The 26,680-nt window shown below is 41.6% G+C and overlaps 1 protein-coding gene across 1 annotated transcript in view; it reads left to right on the forward strand.

Annotated features, from left to right (window-relative positions):
• Positions 1 to 6,164: 6,164 nt before the first annotated feature.
• tmem132e (transmembrane protein 132E) overlaps positions 6,165 to 26,680 on the forward strand; it is a 585,697-nt gene continuing 565,181 nt past the window's right edge. The window contains exon 1 of the mRNA XM_073053675.1: positions 6,165 to 7,325. Within this exon, the coding sequence (XP_072909776.1) occupies positions 7,268 to 7,325 (58 nt within the window). The 5' untranslated portion in view covers positions 6,165 to 7,267. The remainder of the gene's footprint in view (positions 7,326 to 26,680) is intronic.

Here is a 26,680-nt window from a genome sequence, read left to right on the forward strand (position 1 = left end):
CCCCCCAATGTCCACAGTCTGGGTCGGACTCTGTTTGGGAGGTCTGCCTCTGCGCCGCGGTGCCTGAATCTCGACCGGCTGCGCCAAGTCCACATGGGCTGGTTTGAGTCGGTCCACAGTGAAAACCTCCTCTTTCCCCCCAATGTCCAGCACGAATGTGGACCCGTTGTCTCTGATCACCATAAGTGGCCCCTTGTAGGGCCGTTGTAGCGGTGCCCGATGTCCGCCCCGTCGTACAAAAACAAACTTACAGTTTTGCAGGTCTTTGGGTACGCAGGTTGGGTTCTGCCCGTGCTGTGAAGTTGATATGGGGGCCAGGTTACCGAACCTCTTGCGTAGTCTGCCCAGGACTGCTGCGGGTTCTTCCTCGTGCCCCCTTGGGGCTGGTATGAACTCTCCTGGGATGACCAGGGGTGCGCCATACACCAACTCGGCCGACAAGGTGTGCAGATTCTCTTTGGGGGCCGTGCGGATTCCGACCAGGACCCAGGGGAGCTCATCCACCCAGTTAGGCCCTTTGAGGCGGGCCATGAGAGCCGACTTCAGGTGACGGTGGAAACACTCCACTAGTCCGTTTGACTGTGGGTGGTAGGCAGTTGTGTGGTGCAGCTGTGTTCCCAAAAGGCTGGCCATAGCCGACCACAGGCTGGAGGTGAACTGGGCGCCTCTGTCGGAGGTAATGTGGGCTGGTACACCAAAGCGAGATACCCAGGTGGCAATCAGTGCCTGGGCACAAGATTCGGAGGTGGTGTCGGTGAGTGGGACCGCCTCTGGCCATCTTGTGAACCGGTCCACGATACTCAGGAGGTGCCGCGCTCCTCGCGACACTGGCAGGGGGCCCACGATATCCACATGAATGTTGTCGAAACGCCGGTGGGTGGGGTGGAACTGCTGCGGCAGAGCTTTGGTGTGCCGCTGCACCTTGGCTGTTTGGCAATGCGTGCACGTTCTGGCCCAGTCACTGACCTGCTTGCGGAGTCTGTGCCAAACGAACCTGTTGGCTACCATCAGGATGGTTGTCCTGATGGAGCGGTGCACTAAGTTGTGAATGGAGTTGAAAATGTGCGGCCGCCAGAATGACGAGGCGGGGTTGACCGGTGGTGACGTCATAGAGTAGGGTCCTCTCACCTGGGCCTACAGGGACGTCCTGGAGCTGCAAACCGGAGACTGCAGTCCTGTAACTAGGGATCTCCTCGTCTGCCTGCTGCGCCTCCGCCAGTGCTTCATAGTCTACCCCCTGGGACAGGGCTTGAATGTTAGGGCGGGAGGGGGCGTCCACCACGACATTCTCCTTTTCCGAGACATGCCGGACATCCGTCGTGTATTCGGAGATGTAGGACAGATGTCGCTGCTGGCGGGACAACCAGAGGTCGGATGCTTTCGTGAACGCAAAGGTAAGCGGTTTGTGGTCCATGAACGCGGTGAAGGGCCTACCTTCTAAGAAGTACCTGAAATGCCGGATTGCCAGGTATAGCACCAACAGTTCACGGTCGAAAGCACTGTATTTGAGCTCGAGTGGTCGTAGGTGTTTGCTGAAAAACGCCAGGGGTTGCCAGCGACCCTTGATGAGTTGTTCCAGCACTCCACTGACTGCCGTGTTGGATGCGTCCACTGTGAGGGCGGTAGGGACATCCGTTCTGGGGTGCACTATCATCGCGGCATTTGCCAAGGCTTCTTTGGTTTTAATGAAAGCGGCGGCAGACTCTTCGTCCCAGGTAATGTCCTTGCCCTTACCCGACATCAGGGCGAACAGGGGGTGCATGATTCAGGCAGCTGAAGGGAGGGAGCGGTGGTAGAAATTCACCTTACCCACGAATTCCTGAAGGCCTTTGATTATGTTGGGTTGGGGGAAATGGCGGACCACGTCTACCTTGGCGGGCAGAGGGGTTGCCCCGTCTTTAGTAATCCTGTGGCCCAGGAAGTCGATGCCTGAACTGGCATTTGGCTGGGTTGATTCTCAGGCCATATTCACTCAGTCGGGCGTAGAGTTGACGGAGGTGGGACAGATGCTCCTGACAACTGCTGCTAGCTATGAGGATGTCCTCCAAATAGATGAAAGCGAAGTCCAGGTCACGTCCCACCGCGTCCATTAACTGCTGAAATGTCTGTGCGGCATTCTTTAGGCTGAACAGCATGCGGAGGAACTCGAAAAGGCCGAAAGGGGTGATGAGTGCCGTTTTGGGGACATCGTCCGGATGCATCGGGATTTGATGGTATCCCCGGACGAGGTCTACCTTTGGAGAAGATCTGTGCGCTGTGCAGGTTTGCTGCAAAGTCCTGAATGTGCGGCACAGGGTAGCAGTCCGGTGTTGTAGCCTCGTTCAGCCTGCGGTAGTCGCCGCATGGTCTCCAGCCCCCTGTTGCTTTGGGCACCATGTGCAGAGGGGAGGCCCATGGGCTGTCGGACCTCCGTACGATCCCCAATTCCTCCATCCTCTTGAACTCCTCCTTCACCAGCCGGAGCTTGTCCGGGGGAAGCCTTCGAGCACGGGCGTGGAGGGGTGGTCCTTGTGTCAGGCTGTGGTGCTGTACGCCGTGTCTGGGCATGGCTGTCATGAACTGCGGTGCCAGAACCGATGGAAAATCCGCCAGGACTCTGGTGAAGTCATTGTCGGACAGCGTGATGGAGTCTGGGTGTGGGGCTGGCAACTGGGCTTCACTCAGGGAGAATGTTTGAAAGGTCTCGGCGTGGACCAGTCTCTTCCTGGGCAGGTCGACCAGTAGGCTGTGAGCTCGCAAAAATTCTGTTCCCAGGAGCAGTTGGGCTACGGCGGCCAGTGTGAAGTCCCACGTGAACTGTCTGGAGCCGAACTGTAGCCGCACCGTATGGGTGCCATAGGTCCTAACTGTGCTGCCGTTTGTGGCCCTCAGGGTGGGACCTGGTTCTCTGTTGCGGGTGTCGTAACTCGTCGGAGGTAAGACGCTGATCTCGGCTCCAGTGTCGACCAAAAAGCGGCGTCCTGACTGCTTGTCCCAGACATACAGGAGGCTATCCCGATGGCCAGCCGCCGTAGCCATCAGCGGCGGCTGGCCCTGGCGTTTCCCGGTAGAAGCACCATTGTTCGTTGGTCTCCTCACCCCTGCCTCTGGGGTTAGCGGGCTCTGCGTCCGGGCCTGGTCTGGTTTGCTGCTGGGCGTGTGGCCTGGTGATCTGTGCAACGGACACCCCACTCTTCTTCTTGGCTTTCCACAGCACGTCCGCCCGGGCCACCACCTTCCAGGGGTCGCTGAAATCCGTGTCGGACAGCAGCAGGTGTATGTCCTCGGGCAGCTGCTCCAGGAATGCCTGCTCAAACATGAGGCAGGGCTTGTGACCTCCGGCCAGGGACAGAATCTCATTCATCAAAGCTGACGGTGGCCTGTCTCTCAAACCATCCAGGTGCAGTAAGCGGGCAGCTCGCTCGCGCCGTGAGAGTCCGAAAGTCCTTATGAGCAAGGCTTTGAATTCTGTGTATTTGCCATCCTCCGGGAGCGACTGTATGAAATCCTCAACCTGGGTGGCTGTCTCCTGGTCGAGGGAGCTCACCACGTAGTAGTAACGTGTGGCATCTGAGGTTATCTGCCGAATGTGGAATTGGGCTTCTGCTTGCTGGAACCATAGGTGAGGTCGCAGCGTCCAGAAGCTTGGCAGTTTTAACGAAACTGCATGAACAGATGCGGCGTCGTTCATCTCCGGTCCAAATATCGTTTGGGCCGTCGGGGTCACCAATTGTAGCGGTGTGCTACACACAGCGCTGCAATAACGACACGGAGTCGGTGAGCTGCAGTTACAAAAGAGGTCTATTCAAACTTCGCGGCCTCGCTTTAAAGCCTTCCTGATCCCGCCCTCCCCAGGCAGGAATGCTGTAGGGGGCGCGTATTCACAGTCCCGTCCCGCGCGCAGGCTTTTCCCCTTGCTGGTGAAGCAGGCTTGGCGCCCTCTTTGGCGCGTGCCGCTTTGTGAGCCGGTTCGAGTGGGTCGTCACAATATCGCATTAGATCTGTCAGAAATTTAAAACAAACTTGTTGAATATGGCGGCTGCTAGAGTGAAAGGCGAGGATAAAGGGGAACTCTTTCCTTGTCCTGAACATAGAAATTTATCGTACATTACAGGCCCTTCCACCCATAATGTTATGCTGACCGTGTAACCTAGAGACTGCCTAGAATTTCCTTAGTGCATAACTCTCTATTTTTCTAAGCTCCATGTATCTATCTAAGAGGCTCTTAAAAAACCCTATTATATCCACTTCCACCATCGCCGCCAACAATGCATTCCAGGCACCCACTGCTCTCTGTGTGAAAAACTTACTGCTGATATCCCCTTGGTACCCATTTCCAAGCACCTTAAAACTCTGCCCCCTTGTGTTAGCCATTTCAGCCCTGTCTATCCTCTATCTATCTATTAAGCCTCTATCTATCTGTCTATCCTCTATCTATCTACCAAGCCTCTATCTATCCACCAGATCAATGCCCCTCATCACCCTATACACTTCGATCACGTCACCTCTCCTCCTCCGTCACTCCAAGGAGAAAAAGCCAAGTTCACTCAACCTATTCTCATAAGGCATACTCCCCAATCCAGGCAACTTCCTTGTAAATCTCCTCTGCACTCTTTCTATAGTATCCACATCCTTCCTGTAGTGAGGTGACCAGAACTGAGCACAGTACTCCAAGTGGGATCTGACCAGGGTCCTATATAGCTGCAACATTACCTCACAGCTCTCGAACTCAATCCCATGGTTGATGAATGCCAACACACCATACTCACCCATGCTGTTCTGGGTGAGAGGAGAGGCAGTGAGCAAGGAAATGCAGGGAGTGTAACAGGAGTGGTTGTGAGCCCTAAAAACTATTGTGGAGGGAATCAAAAATTAAAGTACAGACTGGGCAACTGTTGGGGTAGCTTAAAACCCGGTGGCATGAACATCGAATTTTCTAATTTCAACCTGTTTTGCAGTGCTGTAACCGCTGGATTACTGAATGTATTTCATTGAAGATGATCTTAAGGAATTACATTCTTCCTTTCTAAAGGGAATGTTCCATGAATATCTTTGGTTGAATGAACTCCTGCTCACAACCTTATCCTGCTCTGTGCACCCTCTGCTCATTTTCCCAGTTAGGCTGCAATGTACGACGAATAACAACCAGAGCACCAAATTCAGAAAAGAGAAGCATTATAGATAAACTCTATCAACCAGCTCACTCTTTGTCAACCATGATTTTTTTAAATAAATGCATTGGCATATTGAAAGGAAACCACTACTTTCAATGCAGAACACTTAATATGCTGATTATTCAGGCTTCTGCTACAGAACGAGTGCTCCGTTCTGGGTCACATGCTTAAAAATAGGCACACTGATTCTTTAAACAGGTTTGCAGGATTTATGCTCACATAAGTACACAGAACACAAAATGTCCATGCATGTCGATGCATTACAGACTGAAAGAAATCTCAAAGCATTGAACATTAGTTGCTTCAATTACATTTAGTAATCAATAAGCATCCAACTTGATGCTCCCATTAAATAGCACAGCTGTTGAATGCTTGATTCGCCCACCACTTCATACGTGTTCAATATAGGGTTTTATCTACATCCAGTTTCTATGCGCTTATGCTAAATCAATGTTGAGGGTTGATTTACGTAACGATCTCTCTGCTTTGCTTATTTCTGGTAGGTGATAGTGCCACACATTGCAAAGTTCTTCATCTGACGGTAGCCACAACTTGCAACACAATGAGTGAACCCTGCAGGTCTTGTTTCTATGATTTCTTTTTCGCAGGAGCAATCCAACTATTTAAACTTTCGTCGGTAATCGGAAGTGAACATGGTGGATGAAAACATTCCGATCATGTGGCTTCGGAGCTCCCAATCAGATCTTGGTGCACATTAATGAACATTGCCCCCAGAGGTAATTTGCAAGCGCCAGACAGGTGTCATACTGGCAAATGACTTGGGCATCGGACTTAAACTGTTTATTTCCGACCACGAGGAATGAAGAAACGCAGCGGTTGCATTCAAGAAGGAAGTTAAGACTGCACCGCACTCCTAAACTGAAGCTGAACAGGGATGTTGAATGTTCGATTGTGGCATTTTTTACATTTCAGAATATTCGCCGCAACATGTATTTTTTTTAAAGCTGAAGATTTTATCTTTGCCCAATATCTCTAATTAAGTTAATGCATTTCTGGAGAAATCGGATAAAACATGGTTACAAGCTGCATCCCTTTCTCCATGTGACAGTATCCGCGGCTGCAGCCCACGTGACGCGGTGGGAGTTTCATTCAGTTGATTTTCGCTGGCGGCCGTCGCGGAATTTGCAATAGCGGGACGCGTACCGGAGTGAGAGCTGCGAAGTTGCAATGGGTCGGCGGCGCTGTTTTAACAGGGAACTCTATGCACAGGCACAGGCACAGTTACACCGGGCGCGGTGGAACCTCAGCGTCGCCTCTCGCTGCTAACTTCCCCGAAGATTGGAGACCGCTGTAGGGTGCGGTGGGGGAGTCTTGGGGTGCGGGGGCTACCTGCTCCTTTTACCTCTCCAAGCCCGAGAGGCTGGCAAACTCGCTGTCCGCTGTGGGAGAAAACTTCCGCGTGCGGGAGCTGGGGGGCTCCCGCGCCCTTCGGAGAGGCTGGGACTGCGGGCAAGCTCCTGGTGTGTGTGTTCGTGTGTGCGGGGTGGCGGGGGTCCCGCGCTGCTGCTGCTGCTGCTGCCTAGCGGCGGGTCGGGTTAGGGGGGTCCCGTGGCACCCGGAGAACTCGCCCCGCGTCGCCTGGCTGCTGCTGCTGCCGCCGCCGCCGCCGCCGCCGAGCTCGGCCGTTGCCGGGGTTTCCTCGCTTCAAATAGTAATAATGATGATGATGAAGGGCGGCGAGGTCCGGCTGTGTTGAGGGGGGCGGGCGGCCGGCCGGCCCCGCGAGGCGGCTGTGGGGAGCAGCGTGCCCGGCTCTCGCGCTACCCCCCCCATCGCGCGTGGGCGGGGTGGGGGTCCCTGCGATTGAAATCGCTCGCGCTCCCAACGGACACTTCTCCCCTACCTTGCCTCTACCCCCTCCCGTATTCACCCCGCCCGCATCAAGAGGGGAAATAAAGGGGCATATTAGCCGGGAGCGGCCGCCAAGGGGTCTGAAGGTTGGGGTGTGGGGGGTGGGGGGTTAAAAATGACAGCGACGAAATAAAACTTCCAACACGTGTGCCTTTGGTGAAAAGAAGAAAGGCGACCGCAACTGTTGTGCGTGGCAGCCAGTTCTGAGAGAAGAGGTGGTTTAAGATAAAAAAAAAGTCAACATGTGCATTACAGTCTTCTGTGGGACCGTGGCTTTCGTCCTCCTCGCGGTGGCAAACGGTGAGTGAATATGAGCAATGTGCTTGTTTGTGTGTGGGGTGGTTTGAAGTAAAAGCGCTGTCTGTTGCTGCTGGCGTGTATCAGCGGGCGATGGCAGGTGTCTGCGCTTCCACACCCGGCCCGGGAGCCCTGCCTGCCCGCCGGCCGGCTGTCCGAGGCTCAGCCTCGTCGCCGGGACGGAGTTCTTCTAGTTTATTAATTTTGTGTCGTACACGTGAGCACAGATTTCGGCTGTGCGGTGGTTTTATTTCCCCCCTGCCTCTTCTAAAGGTCCAGGGTACCTTAGGATTTACTACTCTTTGGATTGCTTGATATTTGTTATTGTAAAGGCTCATTAAATAACGCACGCCGGCTCCTATTTGCTTGCCATTTTTTTTCTTTTGCGGTGGCACAACATAACACCATTTACCAATTCTTCCATGTTCTTCATTCTCGCTTCTTCCCACTGCCTTTCCATTATTGCCTTTTACTGAATTATTTTCACTTTTCGAAAGATTGTCCTGATCAATGGTTCTTTAATTAAAATGCACTGCTGTTTTTGCTGATTGTAGAATGGTTAACGACAATATTTTTGTTGAATGACGGCAGTTCCTAAGCTTTATAGCTGATTAGATTTCATTTGCTTTGCTTTAACTCTCTCTGACATATCCGGACTAACATTCGTATGGACGGCACATCCTCGCTGTACTGACGGCAACATTTTTCATTTTCCCTAATGTGTGTCGTCTCTCTTGGATCTGTCCCTTCCCACTTTCTCACCCATTCTGACTGTCCATCTCCTTTCCTGTTGGAACGTATTACATACATTTCCGTCTGCCGTTGCTCTTATCTTTTTTATCCTTTTTTCATCTAGATGGACATTTTAGATGTATTTAAATTAAGCTACTTGGTACTGTAGTTTTATTGTGGCTGCGTTCGCTTTTGATGGCTTTGAAGTTTTTTTTGTACATCTCGGATCAATAAGCTATCGTTCATCTGTTGTAAAAAGTGACGGTAAAATCTGTGCGCTATCAGAAATCCGACCTGGCTTCTTGGTTCTGCTATTCTCTAGAGTGTATTGAATGTCGGGATTTCCTCCTTTTGAGGCTATTAGGTTAAACATGTATTTGTGGCTGTTATGAAATCAGTCGCTCTAAAGTATGAGATTTTGTTTTGGATTATTCTCTCATTTTGAAATTGACCACACAAGTTGAGTTTTGCCGGGAGGCAGCTGGTGGTTGAAGTATGCTGGAGATCGATATATAAGGATTATGTAAATGATAGAGGCAAAATGACAGTTCATTCCGTACCCAGGCGGGGCGTTGCATGCACTCTTATATAAACTGCACCATAGAGTCTCTACAAAAAGTGAGCACATGAGCATTCTGGGCAGCCTGGGAAATGCTACTTTTGCGCAAGATGCTGATAATCAATTACTATCAGTTTATCCTTTTGATTGCAATCGTGTTCACAAATGGCAAACTTTCTTTACAGGCAACTGTGCGACTTATGTCTGCTTAGAAGCACATTAGAAAACATTGTGTAGTAAGTAAATGTAATGGGCACTGAATTAATTCGTTTCTGTTTCTTGCATTTGAAGTGGAAAGTTTGGAAGCTTCTGCCTCAGGCACTTTCCTTACTCCAACCCCACCATTTCAAACTTGGAAGTGACTAACCCCACTTTCTTCTCCTCCACCACATTCAGTCCTGGTCTCAGACTTGAACCTTCCACAAGTGTTTTTGTCTCCTGTGTTCCCATGAAACTCGTCCATTACTTTACTGAAGAACACCCTCCCTCTCTTTTGTGGCAGCATATTTGTTCGTATGGTTCACGGATTGCCCTGTAACTATAAGTTTCATCTTTCTTTACCACAGTGCCTCACTGGTTTAGACTGTTTGGCCACTGAAGAAGCATAATATCAGCTGTTGATAACACTAAACCCAATTACAGGAGCACATTTCTGTCAACTCGATGTCATCCAAACCATTTGTGCCTGTTTCCTAGCCAGTGTCGTATTCTTTTTGGTATCCACACATCTCCACTCCCAGCTTGTTTGCTAATGATGGATCTAGGTTGAAAGACTCCAATTGTTTAATTCTCATCTTGTGTTTTTCCCCCCCCCCCCTCTATCTCTTTCAACAATCTTCCCTTCAGTGTTTGCAATTGTTTACTTTTGCCTTACTGATAGGCAAATTTATTCACTCCACTATTGATAGTTGTGTGCTTCTATCTACTAAGGCCTGAGCCTTGAAATTTAATTCCCCCAACCTTGAGACATCCAAAGCATGTCTTTAACACACACCATTTAAGGTGAAGTCTCTTAGTACTGTTCATAGCAGATTATTTTGAGATCTGTTTTTGTATAAAGCTTAAGGGGTATTTGTATGGCCATTTAAAAAATGGACAGTACACTGAGTAAATGCTTTATTTTTGTTGATGGGGAAACTGATGTGCAGATGTTGTAAATTGAGTCATGATCTCCAGTGTTTGAGGCAGCCCATTTAAAATCTCCTGCAAAGTGAAGGGCTTTAAGGCTGCTTTTATTATCAGGTGGCTTTTGCAGGTATTACTGATCTATTAGAAATTAGGGCAAGAATTTGTTGTAAAATAAAGAAAATTGTACATGTTATTTTCAAAATTGTATGTAAAATCAGGTTAGCAAAAAAATGCTTAAATTTACAAAAGTTTGTCATTGTTACACTGTGTTCAGCCATCTTGCTATCTTCCTTACCAGTGAAACAGATTGATGTGAATACTCTGAGATACATACAAAATGCACATTTGTTGGCAAGAGGTCTTGCCAATTTCTGTCAAAGTATTGTTTTGATCATGTTAGGTGTTAAAATATTGTCAAACAACCTTTCTGGTATTGAAAATTTAACATTAGCTGTGTAGTATTGTTGCAGTCAGGCTGGTACTGTTGGATGTTTAAAATGACATCCTTTATTTTTGTTACAGCCTCTTTTTTTTACTTTGCTTGACTTGCTTTGACTTCAACCTTTCTAATTACATTATTTTCTTCAGTCCTTCGGTCTGATTCACTAAAGAGATTATATACAGTTATTTGCCCCAGTTACTTGGGTTCCAGATGCTGTTTATCTTTCTTTGCAGTTATTTGGTCAATCTGTTGTCAGTGTGTTTAAACAGTTTAGACTTTGGCTTGGCATTTAATTAATGCCTTGTGCTCATTTTAATGCCACATTACTGCAAAATCTGGGTAATAGCCTTCACTACATTCATATCTAATTCATAACTGGTGTGAAATGTATCAGAAATCAAATAATGTAATAATGGAAATGTATTTGTCTTAATTATGAATTTTCTCATACTTATTTTTCAAATCATGAAATAAACAAATCTATTGCCAAAGGCTGCCCCTGGCGGGTTTTTGATGCACTCTTACTTCATAGTACATCCAATGAATTGAAGGGCTTTTACAAGACACATCAATTTGGAAACAAATGCATTTTAGAGTTGACTATCATATCAGAATTTGTAACATACTGTGTATCTGGAGCAGATGTTCAGTTTCGTCCGTGAAAAATAAATCTCAGTGGTTGTTTATGAAGCAATTGCCATCAGCAACCTTTTCAGGTGGTCAAGAGTTCCAAACCAGGCATTATTGTTTAATGAGTAAAAGTAACAGCATTGTTAAGGATTACAATAAACATTTTAAATAAGTTGCCTTTAGGCACATTTTAGGTTAACCCTTTTTTCTTTTAAAAGTTAATTGTTTCATCTTCCTTGTTTCATGTCACTTTCTATACAAAAAGAATATTGGTAGCTTTCCCTAGTTTATCGGTTCTCTAGTTATCCATAGAAAATGCTTGAAATTTCCATATCTATCTACTTTGACCAATATGAAGATGTTATTTCCAACACTGAGAACACTGAGTCAAAAAACACTGAGGCAGTCTACAAGAAGGGTCAGAGCCGTCTCTATTTCCTGAGGAGATTGAGGTCCTTTAACATCTGCCGGATGATGCTGAGGATGTTCTATGAGGCTGTGGTGGCCACTGCTATCATGTTGGCTGTTGTGCTGCTGGGGCAGCAGGCTGAGGGTAGCAGGCACCAACAGAATCAACAACCTCATTCGTAAGGCCAGTGATGTTGTGGGGGTGGAACTGGACTCTCTGATGGTAGTGTCTGAAAAGAGGATGCTGTCCAAGTTGCATGCCATCTTGGACAATGACTCTCATCCACTCCATAATGTACTGGTTAGGCACAGGAGTACATTCAGCCAGAGACTCATTCCACCGAGATGTAACACTGAGCATCATAGGAAGTGATTCTTGCCTGTGGCATCAAACTTTACAACTCCTTCCTCGGAGTGTCAGACACCCTGAGCCAATAGGCTGTTCCTGGACTTATTTCCACTTGGCATGATTAACTTATTATTATTTAATTATTTATGGTTTTATATTGCTATATTTCTTCACTATTCTTGGTTGGTGCGGCTGTAACAAAACCCAATTTCCCTCGGGATCAATAAAATATGTGTCTGTCTGTCGAAATCTATGACCCATCATATTGGAATAGTTGTTTGATATTTGTTTATTCATTGTTTTGTGTTAACATAATTCTGTCCGAAGTAATCTTAATTTGATCTGTAGATCACTGAGTGTTAGCAATGATGGTCTTTATTGAAGTCACCATTTAAATCATCACATTCTAAGAGAGAGCAGTTGGATGTTTATCTTATTAGGGAATATTCTCATTATTCTTAATGATTTGTGATCTAATGGGTTTACTTAATTCTAATGTTGCTAAACCAGAGCTATGGCTCATAATCACTCATCCAATGTGTAAATATTATTACTCATTTCTGCTCATGTATTTATGTATGCTAGTCAGAAGGGAAATGTCCAACCTAGTATGTAATATTTTTTTTTACAAATCTTGTTTGAATGAAATGAAAGGAAATTACTCTGTGACACTTGTCCTCAAAATTATGTAGTGTACTGAGTAATTGTGCTTCAATCTCCAAACTATAGAATATTTGCAAGACTGCATGCAACTCAAATTTTTTGGTGTCTATATTGAGTTTGCACTTTAGAATAGAAAATGACAAAAAATTCTGCAGGTTGTTGTCACCTCATTTACAAAATTACCATGTGGACAATAATTTTTTAAGTAAAAACTTTAAGGGGTATGTTTGCAGTTCTTCACTTAAAAGTAAATCTTTTGCTTTCCTCAGTAAAGTGTTCTATACAATAAAATGGTTAAATTTGTCACTACAGAATTAGAATACATGTTTTAATTGCCATCTTTAACAACAGTAGATTAGTAAATTTTAAAACTGAACATGAAGTTTTATATTTGCTATTTCCTACAGCACAATTGGCTGATGTGTTTTATGGTCTTCAGCATTATTCTTGTTTTTGATCTAGCTTTGAATTGCGAAAATTGGTCAGGCGTGGTTTGAACCTTTTGCTTAGAAATATTTGGCAAGAAAAGAAATTACTTCCGAGATCTCATTTAGTTTTATGGCTGAAGGTAGGAAATCATATTTGAGAGTAGTAGAATGTTTAAGTTTTGTATATTTTCTTTGAGTCAATTGATTGGATACCTGGCAGTAGATAAAGAACAAGGTTGTACAGGAGAAAGTGATTAGGTGGAAAGACCAGTCCAGATGGGCATGGGTTAGGAGGATGATCTAGCTAAAATTTCTGCTTTTTTTCCCCCTTTTTTTAAAAAAGAGACTTGCATTTATCTGTGTTCCTCCATTTTGTATGTTTTGCTTTTTGATTGAATCTTTAATGTACCTTTTCAGGATATTAAAGAGTATATTACAACCAGTTAAGTACTTTTTGAAGTTGGACTATGCAGGAAGTACAACTAATTTTCCTTCAGCTTGTTTGACAACCATGACCGTGAGGCATTTTGTATAATAGTGTTGAATGACTCTAAGTACTGGTCCACACACTGGGCACTACCCTCTGGCACTGCATCAGAATAATGCCTTAGCATTCTTTAAACCTACCTGGGCAAGTAGGACCCTGCTTAAGCAGCAACTTCGGGATTTTCCACAGTGCGTTGATCCATTGTGCCTTCACAGATATCAAAGGAATCAGGAAATACTCTTAGCTGGCCTGTTTTTCAGTTATTTGGTAGTAATATTAAAACTAATACCTTTTCTGAATCCTTCTCAATAACTTTTTGTTCATGTATAGAGGAGCAGAGTTAATGACAAATAATCTGATGAAGCGTGGCAGCCCAGCTTTTGTTTTTATTTTGGTTTTTTTTAAAAGTTCAGGGGGACTTTTTTTCCTCCAAAAAAATTTGAATCTTTTTCATGTTTAGTTACAAAGAGACTGGGAGGCTTAGATTACACATGTTACAGAGTGTTTCTGTATACGTTAACAGTTGTTAATGTAATCGCGATCTCTTTGTATCATTATCATTGTTATGTTTATTTGAAACTCAATGAAAAAGATTGATAAAGAAAACTAAATAAGCTACTTGTATATATTTTATGAATACATAGCAGTGTTTGTATTTTAAGACACTAACTGTAATCATCTATGTGTTTTAATTAAAGTATTGTACAATATACACCATTAGTTTTGTTTCTTGCATGTGTGCCTGTTAGAATTCTTACATGTAAATAATTTGAATCATTTAAGACTGGTATAGCTGGTTTGGAAATGCAGCTGTGGTACATGGGAATTTTGGCATGCATGTAAGCATATCTTCAGTAAATGTCTGAAGTTAGAGGAACTTCACAGGAATCTGATGTCCAGGCTCTGCATCAGAAAGTTACTTGAAGCTTGCCTAGGCACTTTGTTACAAGAGGCATTCATGACACTTAGATTTGTCTTGCTAAAAGGGTGGTGGGGGTGGGGAGAATAAGTATAAGTGAGATGGAGATGGGTTTCTGAAGGAAGCATTTAAGAAACTCAATCCTTGGACCTATCCATCAGGTATCAAGTTATTGTAGCCTCTGTGTATGAGAGCAGTCTGAAGGGTGGATGAATAAACTGGCCTCTGGCTCAGAGAAGCAAAGTGCATCATGGCAATCTCCTGTGTTGCTGACATCATGTAGCTGAACATGGCATAGGAACTGACCATGGCTTTCTATTTTGTGTCTTGGCATTTTTATCAATTAGTGTTTCTATGCAATGCACTAATACAGCATTATGTATGACAATTTACCATGATATATCGCAATCAAAATCCCCTACTGCTCCATCCTTTGCCTACATCTGGATAAATATGACACATGGTTGTGCTGTTTCTGCCTGTGTACACAGAGATTGAAGAAGATTATGAAGAACTGGAAGAAGCAGAGGAACAGATCTGGAATTGCTTTGAATCAGTTGACTAGAATGTGCTTGGGAACTTGTAAGCAGAAAATGAATACGGCACAATCTTCACTGACTTCATCAGCACGTGCATGGGTGACTGTTTGCCCATAGAACATTGAGTTGTCCCTAACCAGAAGCCATGGATGAACCAGGTGATGCATAATTAGCTGAGGATCAGGTCTGTGGCGTTTAGGACTAGTGCCTCAGAATTATATAGGAAGTCCAGGCATGACCTCTGAAGGCGATTATAAACACAGACTATTTCAGACTAAATTAGTATCAAACAGATGCTCGATGGCTGTGGTAGGGCTTATACAATATAACTTCAGATAAGGCGAGGTCAAGTATCATACGAGGCGACAAACTTCACTCCTTGGTTAGCTCAATGCCTTTTACTTTTATGCACACTTGACAGGGAGAACTGTGACTCAACCACGCAAGTCCCCACATCTCTGACCCTGTAATCTGTCTCTGAGACTGATGTCCTGGAATCTTTAGAAGAAGAATCCATAAAAAGTATCTGGTCCAGATGAAATACCTGGCTGAGTACTAAAGACCAGTGTGGATCCACGGGCTAGAGTATTAATGGGCATATTCAATCTTTCTGGTCTGATGTTGCCAGTTATTTCAAAAAGGCATCTATTGTTGCAGTGCCCAAGCAGATCTTGGTGATCTGCCTCAAAGACTGTCATCCAGTGGCACTGACATCAACTGTAATGAAAGGCCTTAGGAAGCTGGTTACGACACTAATCAGCTCCTGCCTCATAGCTGACCTGTATTTGCTACAATTTGTCTACAGCCATGATAGGTCAACAGCAGGTGCATTTTGTCTGGCTCTTCACTCTCTTCTGGACCTCCTGGACAACAGGAACATGTATGTCAGGTTGCTGTTTATTGACTTCAACTCAGCAATAATCCTAAGCAAACTCATCAAGCATTAAGACCTGGGCCTCTACTTCCCTCTGCAACTAAATATTTGCTCATTGGAAGACCTCAGTGAGGATTGGTAACATCTTCTCACTGACCATCAACAAAGGTGCACTTCAAGGCTGCATGCTTAGTCCCCTGCTCTTCTCTGTTACAACCATGATTGTGTGGCTAATCATATGCTACCTTCAAATTTGCTGACAATATCACTATTGGGCAAATCACAGCTGGCAATAAGTCCAGTGTACTAGAATGAAAGAAGTCACCTGGTTCTGTGGTAATCCCAAAACAACCTCTTGCTCAATGTCAGCAAAACTAAAGAGTTAATTATTGACTTTAGGAAGGGGAAGGAGGGAGAATATGTACCAGTTTTCATTAGGGAATCGTTGGTGGAGAAAATTAGCATCTTTAAATTCCTGGGTGTTAACATATAAAATGACATGGCCTGGATCCAGCACATAGATGTGATCATAAGGAAAGCATATTAGCATTTTTACTTCCTTAGGAGGTTAAGGAGGCTTGGCTTATCATCAAACATTCTGATGAACTTCTACAGATATGCTGTTGAAAATATCCATACTCGTTGTACCATGGTCTTTTATAGCATTTTGAATGTGCAGGAATGCAAGAAACTGCAGAGCGCAGTGGACTTGCTCAATATATCACAGGTGCATCAGTTCCCACCATTGATAGTATCTACAGGTGTCCTGCCCTCAAGAAGGCAATATCTGTCATCAAAATCCCCATCCCCACCCCCTTCTCATAGCTTCCATTGGGCAAGAAGTACAGAAGCCTGAAGTCACATCAGAGCTTCAAGAATAGCTGCTTTCCTTCAACTATTTGTTTCTTACCAACTAGTAAAACCCAAATCACTACAATTTAGCAACACTTTTTTGACTATTCTAAGATGGATTTTGTTCTTTTAAACAAGAAAACAACTAAAGCAATGTATAATTTATAAATACGAGATTCTGAAGATGCTGGAAATTCAGAGCAACACAAACAAAATGCTGGAGGAACTCTGAGCAGGCAGCACCTGTGGAAATGAAATCAACAGTGGATGTTTCGGGCTTAGATGAAGTCCTGATGAAGGTACAATAAGCTCATGAAGATAGTGTAAGAGAAGGAAAAAACAATGCAGAATGTAATATTAAAGTTACCCAAAGTGTACTGTAGGTAGACAAATGCAGTGCAAGGGCCATGATGAACTAGAGTGAAAAATCAACAGGTCATCTTTAGCTATAACGGGTTTGTTCAAGAATCTTCTAAGCATGATAGAAGCTGTCCTTGAGCCAGGCAATATGTGTTGTCAGACGACTTTTAATCTTCTACTGGACACAATGGGTGAGGGGCAGGAAGAGAATGATTGGGGTGGAAGGGGGCTTGATTTTTGTTGGCTGCTCTTTGTAAAGCATTGGGAAGTGTAGACCGAGAGACAATGGAGGGGAAGCCGGTTTTCATGATGGATTAGAATGCTTTCACAAATCCGCAATTTCTTGTGATGTTGGGCTGAGCAGTTGCTGTACCAAACTGATGTATTCAGATCGGGTAATTTCTATGTTGCACTTCTAAAATTTGGTGAGAGATGTGGGTTTCCTCACACATCTTGGAGGTCATAACTTTATTTCACAGGGGAGCAGTGTATCATCGCAACGTAATTGGGGAGTTCTTAAATAGCATTGTCACTTTTGTAAAGTTTAACTTTCTTAACAGTGTCATAATATTAAGGTGGAAGAATACGTGCATCCAGACAGAGCTTAATCTACTCTTGGGGAAATAGACAGACAAGTAATTGAGGTCACAGTAGGGGAGCACTTTGGGGCCAGTGACCATAGTCCTGTTTGTTTAAATATAGTTGTGGAAAGGGACAGATCTGAACATTACTTTTGAGTTTTGAAATGGGTTAAGATGAATTTTGACGTATTAGACAGAAGTTTGATTGGGGTAAGTTTGTGGGCATAAGCACCTTTGGCAAGTGGGTTTATCAAAGTGAGATGCCAGGAGTTCAAGGACTACGTGCTCTTCAAGCTAAAAGGCAGAGCTGCTGGGAGTTGAGAATCCTGCACGCCAAGGAATTTTGTAACTGGTCAAGAAAAGGAGGTGGCTTGGGTCAGAGTACCGTAGATTCCGGACTACAGAGCGCACCTGATTAAAAGCCGCTGGCTCTAATTTTAGAAATAAAATCAATTTTTTAATTGTAAAGGCCGCACCGGATTTTAGGCCGCACCGCTACTTTTAAATATACATACGTATCGGTAACACAAATTACGTTGCATATACCTTTTTACTGAACAGCACGAACAACATTCCAATATCTCCTAGCGACTGGTAAAAATATATATACTGCAGCCTACCAGGAAAAGTTATTGATCGCCTTTAACTTAAAAGCAGCGTTTTCGCTCGGGTCTGACGCGCTTGCGTAACGCGATCGGGTCTAATCGGGTCTGACGCGCTTGCGTAACGCGATCGGGTCTAATCGGGTCTGATGCGCTCGGGTCTGACGCGCTCGGGTCTTGCTTTTCTTCGAGTATTTTCCATGTTGATGAGGGTGAGTACAAATGACTGATTTACAATAATTTAATTGTGAAAGTGCGCTTGATTTATCGTACAATTTCATTGGACCTCTGTGAACTACTCATCAATTTTATTGGTCTACTGTTACCGAGGCAAAATGAAAAAAAACCATGTATTAGCCGCTCTGGATTAAAGGCCGCAGAGTTCAAAGCTGTTCAAAATGTGGGAAAAAAGTAGCGGCTTATAATCCGGAATCTACGGTAGGTTGTTAGTATCAAGTGAATCACTGACATAAATGGTGAAGTTGTAGTAGCAAGAATTGCAACAGGATCACAATGACCTGGGTAGATGGGCTGAGGAATTTCACATGGAATTTAATTCAGATGAGTGCAAAGTATTGAACTTTGGAAGGACTTTTACATTGAACAGAAGTCCCTGGGATGCCTTTGTAACACGGAGAAACCTTGGAGTACAGAAACATATTTCTCTTACAGTAGAGTCACAGGGTGAAGTAGCGGTGAAGAAGGCATTTGTCATGCTGGCCTTCAGCAGTGAGGCGCTGAGTATAGAAATTAGGAGGTTATGTTTCTTTTGTACAAGGCATTGGTGAGGCTATAGAGTATTGTGTTCAGTTTTGGCACCCTGTTATAGAAAGACTGTAATAAAACAGGAACGAGTGCAAGTAGAAAGTTTACAAGGATGTTGCCAGGACTTGAGAAATGAGTTTTAGGGAGACTTTAGACAGGAATGGCATTTATTCATTGGGCCTTGGAGGTATATAAAATCATTAGGGGCATAGGTAAGTGTTTTTATTATCCGTGGTGGGGAATTGAAAACTAGAGGACAGTTTTAAGGTTAGACGTGATATGTTCCATTTATATACTACCTATTTTTTTTACATAACAGTTGGTAGATATATGGAACAAGATGTTGGAGGAAGTGCTTTAGCCGGTTATGTTTGGTAGATTTAAGTATGTCGACAGGGATATCAATGACAAGTTTAAAGAGATGGGTCCCAGCACTGAGAAATACGATTAGCTTGAATATGCACTTTGGTCAGCAAGGATATGTATAGGACCTTTTTCATGCTTTATGATTCTGAGCGGAATGTGCATATTCTCTTTGTGGGGGTTTTTCTTGTGCTCTGGCTTCCTGTGATGAAGGGTTAATTGGCTATTGTAAATGAACCATTTGTGTGTTGAGGATCAGGGGAAGGATGGTAGGAGAGTCTGGATGAATTGATGGATGTGAAAGAATAGTTCATTGGGGAAATCAAAATAATGGGAACATGTTGAGAGCCAGCATAGAGTTGCAGGGCTGAATAGTGGCCACCTTTGTCTTAAAAAAACCTGGATAAAGTGCAGCACTAGCACTTGGAGCTCTTTCAGTTAGAGGATAAACAACAAATGTGGTAATGGCATATAGATTAGTTAAGGCGATACAGTCGGCCCTCCTTATCTGCAGGGAATTGGTTCCGGGACCCCCCCTTAGATACCAAAAAATGTGGATGCTCAAGTCGGTGGACTTTAGGACCCAGCAGAGCTCCAGAGCTTACTTAACCTGTCTCAGTGCAGTGGACTTAGGACCCGGCGGAGCTTGGGACCTACCGCCCGCAGTGTTTCTGTTCCGGAAAACGATCACGATTGAAAATAAAGTGGAAATAATAGTGATCGGAAAGAGGTGAAAAGCCATTGGTCATTGGAGAAACGTTAGGCTACAGTCGGTCAATGATCGGAGCAATTTTAAAGGATAAAGTGAGAATGATGGAGCATGTGAAAGGCCCTGCCCCGATGAAAGCTACAATTATTACTAAGCAACGCAGTGGTTTGATTATTGAAATACATACGTTTCTTAAGTGTTTTATATACATAGAAAGGTTAAAATAATACTAGATGTATCTCTTCTGACTTAGAGAACTTACTTTTTTTTTTCGATTCCCGATCCGTGGTACCCTACATATATCCTCCCGTATACTTTAAATCATCTCTAGTTTACTTATAATACCTAATCCAATGTAAGTGCTATGTAAATAGTTGTCAGAGTGTATTGTTTAGGGAATAATGACAAGAAAAAGAAGTCTGTACATGCTCAAACAAGTGCTGGAGAGAGAACTTCAGGGTTCTCCCGATTCGCGGTTAGTGAATCTGTGCATGCGGAACCCGCGGATAAGGAGGGCCAACTGTATAATAAAACTCTAACTTGACGTATTTGAGACTTTACTGAACTGACTTGTATTCCATATTATTTATTACTTACTTTGCCTGAACAGTTTTATAATACATTTTTTGTGATGTTACACAATATTAACATAAATTTTCCATTATACTCATTAAGTTTCAAGGGAGTGTCAGAGCCATTCCACGTGGAAGCAGGTCCTTCAGCTCAACTGCTCCATGCCTAATCTAGGCTTATTTCCTTCTAAACCTTTATCTGTCTGCCTGTCCAACTGTCTTTTAAATGTTATGTACTTGCCTCAACCACTTCAAATGGCAGCTTATTCCATATTTGGACCACTCTCGGGGTAAAAATTTTGCCTCTCATGTTCCTATTAAATATCCCCCCCATACTAAATCAGGGGTTCCCAACCTCTTACTTTATGATATTTGTCCATGGCATAAAAAGGTTGGGAACTCCTAGCCTAAATTTGTCCTTTAGTCATTGATTTCCCAACCTTGGGTGGCAGATTGTGTGTGTATTGACTCTGTGTCCCTTCTGATTTTATACATATCTATAAGGTCCCCTTATTCTCTTATGCACTGAATAAAATTTCAATGTCTCTCCACAACTCAGTCCCTCAAGTTTCAGTAGCATCCTTGTAAATCTTATCTACATTCTTTACTGCTTAATGGTTGGTGTCTTTCCTAGCTTGGTGACCAAACCTGAACACAATATGCCAAATAGATTTGTCAGCATCTTGTGCATCTGCAACATACTATCCCCGCTTCCATATGACTAATGAAGCCAAAAGCTGCCTTTACCACCAGCATCTTTCTCATGTTTGATTGGCTTCACTTCCCTGTCTACCTGTGGCTAGTTTGAGGGGTATATGAGAAACTTATCTGGTGAATCATGTGCTGAATCATTACATTTCTACCGTGTGAGAATCAAGTGTAAGAGCGTCTTGAAGCTGGGAGGAATGTGGAGGGAAACAATGAGGTTATTGTAGTCCATGTGAGGACCAGCAACACCTGACAAGTGTTTCTGCTGAAGTGATATAAACAGCTACTGTCTTAATATTTAAAAAAAACAACCAGGGTAATGGACCGGAAGTATGCTGATTACTACCTGGGTCAGTAGAGATGAGTGAATTGATGTTGGTGTGGCAGAAATGTTTCAATTTGTGTAGCACTTGTATCTTCTGGGAAAGGAGGGAGCTTCTCCTTTGTGACAGGTTACACCTGAATTAAACAGGTCATTGCAAGTCAAATAGCTAAGAGTGGGGGACGTCATGTGATGACGTAGGATTGAGACGTGGAAATCCAGCTCTCCCGTTTAAAAAAAAAAGAGTAAAATAATGTTTAAGTGAAGAAAAGTTAGTAAATACCTTTTAAAAATTACTTATAAATTACTCAGGATTGTCTTAAGAAATGCCTCCTAAATAGAAGCAGAAGAAAACTACTACTTTGAAGACAACACAAGTTGGAAAAGAATCAAGGCTGGCCGCCATGAAAGAGCCTCGGGCTCAAGTGCATTTTACCTCCGGCGATACAGAACAGGAAACTGCGGCAACATCAACCGTTTCCAAAAAAAAAAGAGCAACAGGAATTGCGCATGCGTGAAGGAAGGGGCATGCGCAAACACGAGCAACCCAAACTACAAATCCCAGCTATGATCGGAACTGAAAGTGAAAGTGAATATGAGGTGGAATCAGATTCTCTGGATAAATCAGACGAAGATGAAGAGACAAACAAAGAAGAGCAACAGGAAGAGGTTGGAGGAGATATTGGAGAGAAAAAAAAACTTTGGTGCAAATAATGCATGAATTAAAAGCATTAAAAGTAATAAAAAAGATATTAACAATATGAAGATTATGTTTGATAAAATGATGAAAAGACAGGACAAAATGGACAAGAAAATTTAAAACTTGGAAGAAACAACCGGAGACACCATTGATAGAGTGAATAAAATGGAAGATAATATTTCTGCCTGGACATCAGAATGAAAACGATTTTTGGAAAAAGTGGATGTACTTGAAAATTTTAGCAGTCGAAATAATATTAAGATTGTTGGACTTAAAGAAGGTATAGAGGGAGAGGATCCAATACATTTTTTTTCAAAAATGGATTCAGGAAATTTTGGAAATGGAAGAAGGAACCCAGTTAATTGAAATTGAAAGGACTCATAGAGCCTTAAGACCAAGACCTCAAGTTGATCAAAACCCACGATCAATCTTGATAAAATGCTTAAGATATCAAGATAAAGAAAAGATCCTGAAGGCGGCTGGCCAATGTGCCAGAAAGAGAAACGGGCCATTGATGATAGAAGGGGAAATAGTTCTTATCTATCCTGATATAAGTTATGACCTTTTGAAGAGAAAGAAGGAATTTAACCCAGCGAAATTTTTTTTTATGGGGAAAAAGGTTATAAATTTATATTGCGTCACCCGGCAACCCTGATAATTTTTTTGACGGAAAAAGAAGATTCTTTTACTGATTATCGGGATGCGGAAGAATTTGCACAAGAACTCCCAAATACTTGCTAACCACAGCCAAAGATTTAAAAGTGAAACAGATTAAAGATGAAGACTGGGACAGTGAATGGAGTTGATGGATGTTTAAGGACAGAAGAATATTTAAATATATTCTTAATTATATGATACAGGGGGAGAAAGGTAAAAATTTGAGAAATATTAATCGAGAGTAGTGATATTACTTTTTCCTTGTATATACTTTTTTATGTTACGGGGGAGCTGGGGGAACTTCGGATCGATTGCTACAGGACTCACGTGTGTAATCATGGCAATTGCCATGACCCGTACAACGGAGGGGGGTAATGTTGTGGCTTTTTTAATTCACAATATTAGTGGGGGGTATTTTATTATTTTTTTTCTTTATAATCTATTTTTCTTTTATCTTTCTTTGCCTGGACAATTGGGGGGGAGACACATAGCAACATGGAGAATTTTAAAAAGATTCCCCAAGGTACTACGAAAGTTGAAAGGTTAGGTATTACTATAGATTGGAGTAACCCTGTTAAAAATAATGACTAATTTACTGAATTTTTAAGGTTTTAATTTTAATGGGCTTAATGGACCGGTGAAAAGAAAAAGAATTTTAACATACATTAAGAACATGAAAATAGATATAGCTTTTTTACAAGAAACACACTTAACAGAGATAGAACATCAGAAATTAAAGAGAGATTGGGTTGGAAATGTTATTGCAGCTTCATTTAATTCAAAGGTGAGGGGAGTTGCAATTTTGGTTAATAAAACTTTACCAATTAAAATACATAATGTATTAATTGATTCTGCGGGGAGATATGTAATTATACATTGTCAAATTTTTTCAGAACTATGGACTCTTATGAATATTTATGCACCAAATGAAAATGATGTAAAATTTATACAAGAGGCCTTTTTGAATTTGGCTGACGCACATGACAAAATATTAATAGGTGGAGATTTTAATTTTTGTCTAGACCCAGTTTTAGATAGATCAACAAAGGTTGTTATAAAATCAAAAGTAGCAAAATTAACTTTATCATGTTTGAAAGATTTAAATTTGATTGATATATGGAGAAGAATTAATCCAAAAGAAAGAGATTACTCATTTTATTCAAATAGACATAAAACTTATTCAAGGATAGGTTTTTTCCTATTATCAACGAATATTCAAGACAGAGTGAAAAATATGGAATATAAAGCAAGAATATTGTCAGATCATTCCCCCTTGACAATGACAATGATAATGATGGATAAAGTGGAATCGATTTACAGATGGAGATTTAATTCAATATTATTAAAACGTCAAGATTTTTGTGATTTCATGAAAAAGCAGATTCAGTTTTTTTTAGATACAAATTTACATTCAGTTGATGATAAATTTATAGTATGGGAAGCAATGAAGGCATATTTGAGAGGCCAGATAATAAGTTATGCTTCTAAGATTAAGAAGGAATATATGGTAGAAATAGATCAATTGGAAAAAGAGATTACAAAATTAGAAAACAGAATCTCAAAGATATATGACTGAAGAAAAACGAAGACAACTTGTTAACAAGAAGTTACAATATAATACACTTCAGACATATCGAACAGAAAAAGCAATTATGAGAACTAAACAGAGATATTATGAACTAGGTGAAAGATCACACAAGATTCTTGCTTGGCAGTTAAAAACAGACCAGATTTCCAAAACGATAAATGCAATTAGAACAAGTGTAAATAAGATTACTTATAAACCTTTAGAAATTAATGAAACTTTTAAGAATTTTTATTCTGAACTGTATCATTCAGAATCACAAAATGATAATGTTGAGATAAGAACAGAAGGGATCTTTTACATTAAAAGAGGTCGAAGAAGCTCTAGGATCATTTCAGAGTAATAAATCCTCAGGAGAAGATGGTTTTCCGCCTGAATTTTATAAAAAGTTTAAAGATTTACTAATTCCTCCTTTTATGTAGTTAATATACTAAGCGGAAAGAATGCATAAACTTCCAGAATCTTTTTCGACAGCTATTTTAATAGTATTGCCAAAAAAAGAGATCTTTTAAAACCAACATCATATAGACCTATTTCTTTGTTGAATAGTGACTATAAAATAATAGCAAAAATTTTATCTAATAGGTTATTTAAATAATTACCAAAATTAATACATATGGATCAAACAGGATTTATCAAAAATAGACAATCGGCAGATAATGTAACTCGGTTACTTAGCATAATTCATTTGGCACAAAAGAGGGAGGAAATGAGTGTGGCAGTTGCCTTAGATGCAGAAAAAGCATTTGATAGATTGGAATGGGATTTTTTATTTAAGGTATTGGAAAAATATGGATTAGGAGTATCTTTTATAAAATGGATTAAAACCTTAAATACTAATCCCAAAGCTAAAGTAGTGACAAATGGTGAAATTTCAACATCATTTCAGTTTACAAGGTCAACTAGACAAGGTTGTCCATTATCACCTGCTTTATTTGTGTTGGCGATAGAACCATTAGCTGAATTAATTAGAACGGACCCAGACATTATGGGTTTCAGAGTTAACCAGGAGGAATATAAGATTAATTTATTTGCTGACGATGTTTTGCTTTATTTAACAAACCCATTGTATTTGCTGTGTAAATTATCTTCCAGATTGGAAGAATATGGGAAAATATCAGGCTACAAAATAAATTGGAATAAAAGTGAAATTCTACCCCTTACTAAAGGAGATTATAGTCAATGTCGACTAATAACTCAATTTAGATGGCCGATAAATGGTATAAAATATTTAGGTATAAGAGTTGATAATGATATAAAGAATTTATATAAATTAAATTATTTACCATTATTGAAAAAAATTCAAGATGATCTTGATAAATGGATGACGTTACCAATAACATTAGTAGGCAGAGTAAATGCTGTAAAAATGAATATATTCCCTAGATTACAATATTTATTCCAAACACTACCAATACAATTACCGCAGAAGTTTTTTCAAGAGTTAAATAAATGTGTGAGGAAGTTCCTTTGGAAAGGTAAGATGTCAAGAATATCGTTGGAAAAATTGACATGGAAATTTGACCTAGGAGGGTTACAACTTCCAAACTTTAAGAATTATTATAAAGCAAATCAACTTAGATTTATTGCATCTTTTTTGATGAAGATAAACCGGCATCGATTAGAATAGAATTAGATAAAATAGGAGAAAATATACCAGAAGATTTTATATACAAGTGGGAATCTAAATGGATACGGGAAAAGAAAGAATCTCCTACATTAAAACATTTGATTGATTTATGGGATAAGATAAATATTGATGATGAGATAAAGAAATCTTTATTAGCAAAGAGACCTTTAATTCAAAATAAACTTATTCCTTTTACAATGGATAACCAACTTTTATACAATTGGTTTCAAAAAGAGATTAGATATATAGGAGATTGTTTTGAAGGAGGTATATTAATGTAATTTGATCAATTAAAGAATAAATACAAAATATCAAACAACACTTTTTTGTTATTTCCAATTAAGGGCTTATTTTAAGAGATAAATTGGGTCAAACAATGTTACTGCTGAAACCTGATGAAATAGAAACTTTAGTTCAAAAAGGAAAAATTAAAATATTTATTTCTTTTATGTATAGTTTGATTCAAAAACAGGTAATTAAACATGGAATTCATAAGTCAAGACAAAAATGGGAAACTGATTTGAATATTAAAATTGAAGAAACAAGTTGGTCAAGACTATGTCTTGACAGTATGACAAATACAACAAATGTCCGGTTAAGATTAGTGCAATATAATTTTTTACAACAATTATATATTACACCACAAAAAATAAATAAATTAAACCCAAATTTATCTGATCAATGTTTCCAATGTAATCAAGAAATTGGTACTTTTTTACACTCTACTTGGTCTTGTTTTAAAATTCAACCTTTTTGGACAAATTTAAGAATTTTATTGGAACTTCCACATAATC

This window comes from Hemitrygon akajei, chromosome 8 (assembly GCF_048418815.1).
Source record: "Hemitrygon akajei chromosome 8, sHemAka1.3, whole genome shotgun sequence".
In the NCBI taxonomy this organism is placed as follows: domain Eukaryota; kingdom Metazoa; phylum Chordata; class Chondrichthyes; order Myliobatiformes; family Dasyatidae; genus Hemitrygon; species Hemitrygon akajei.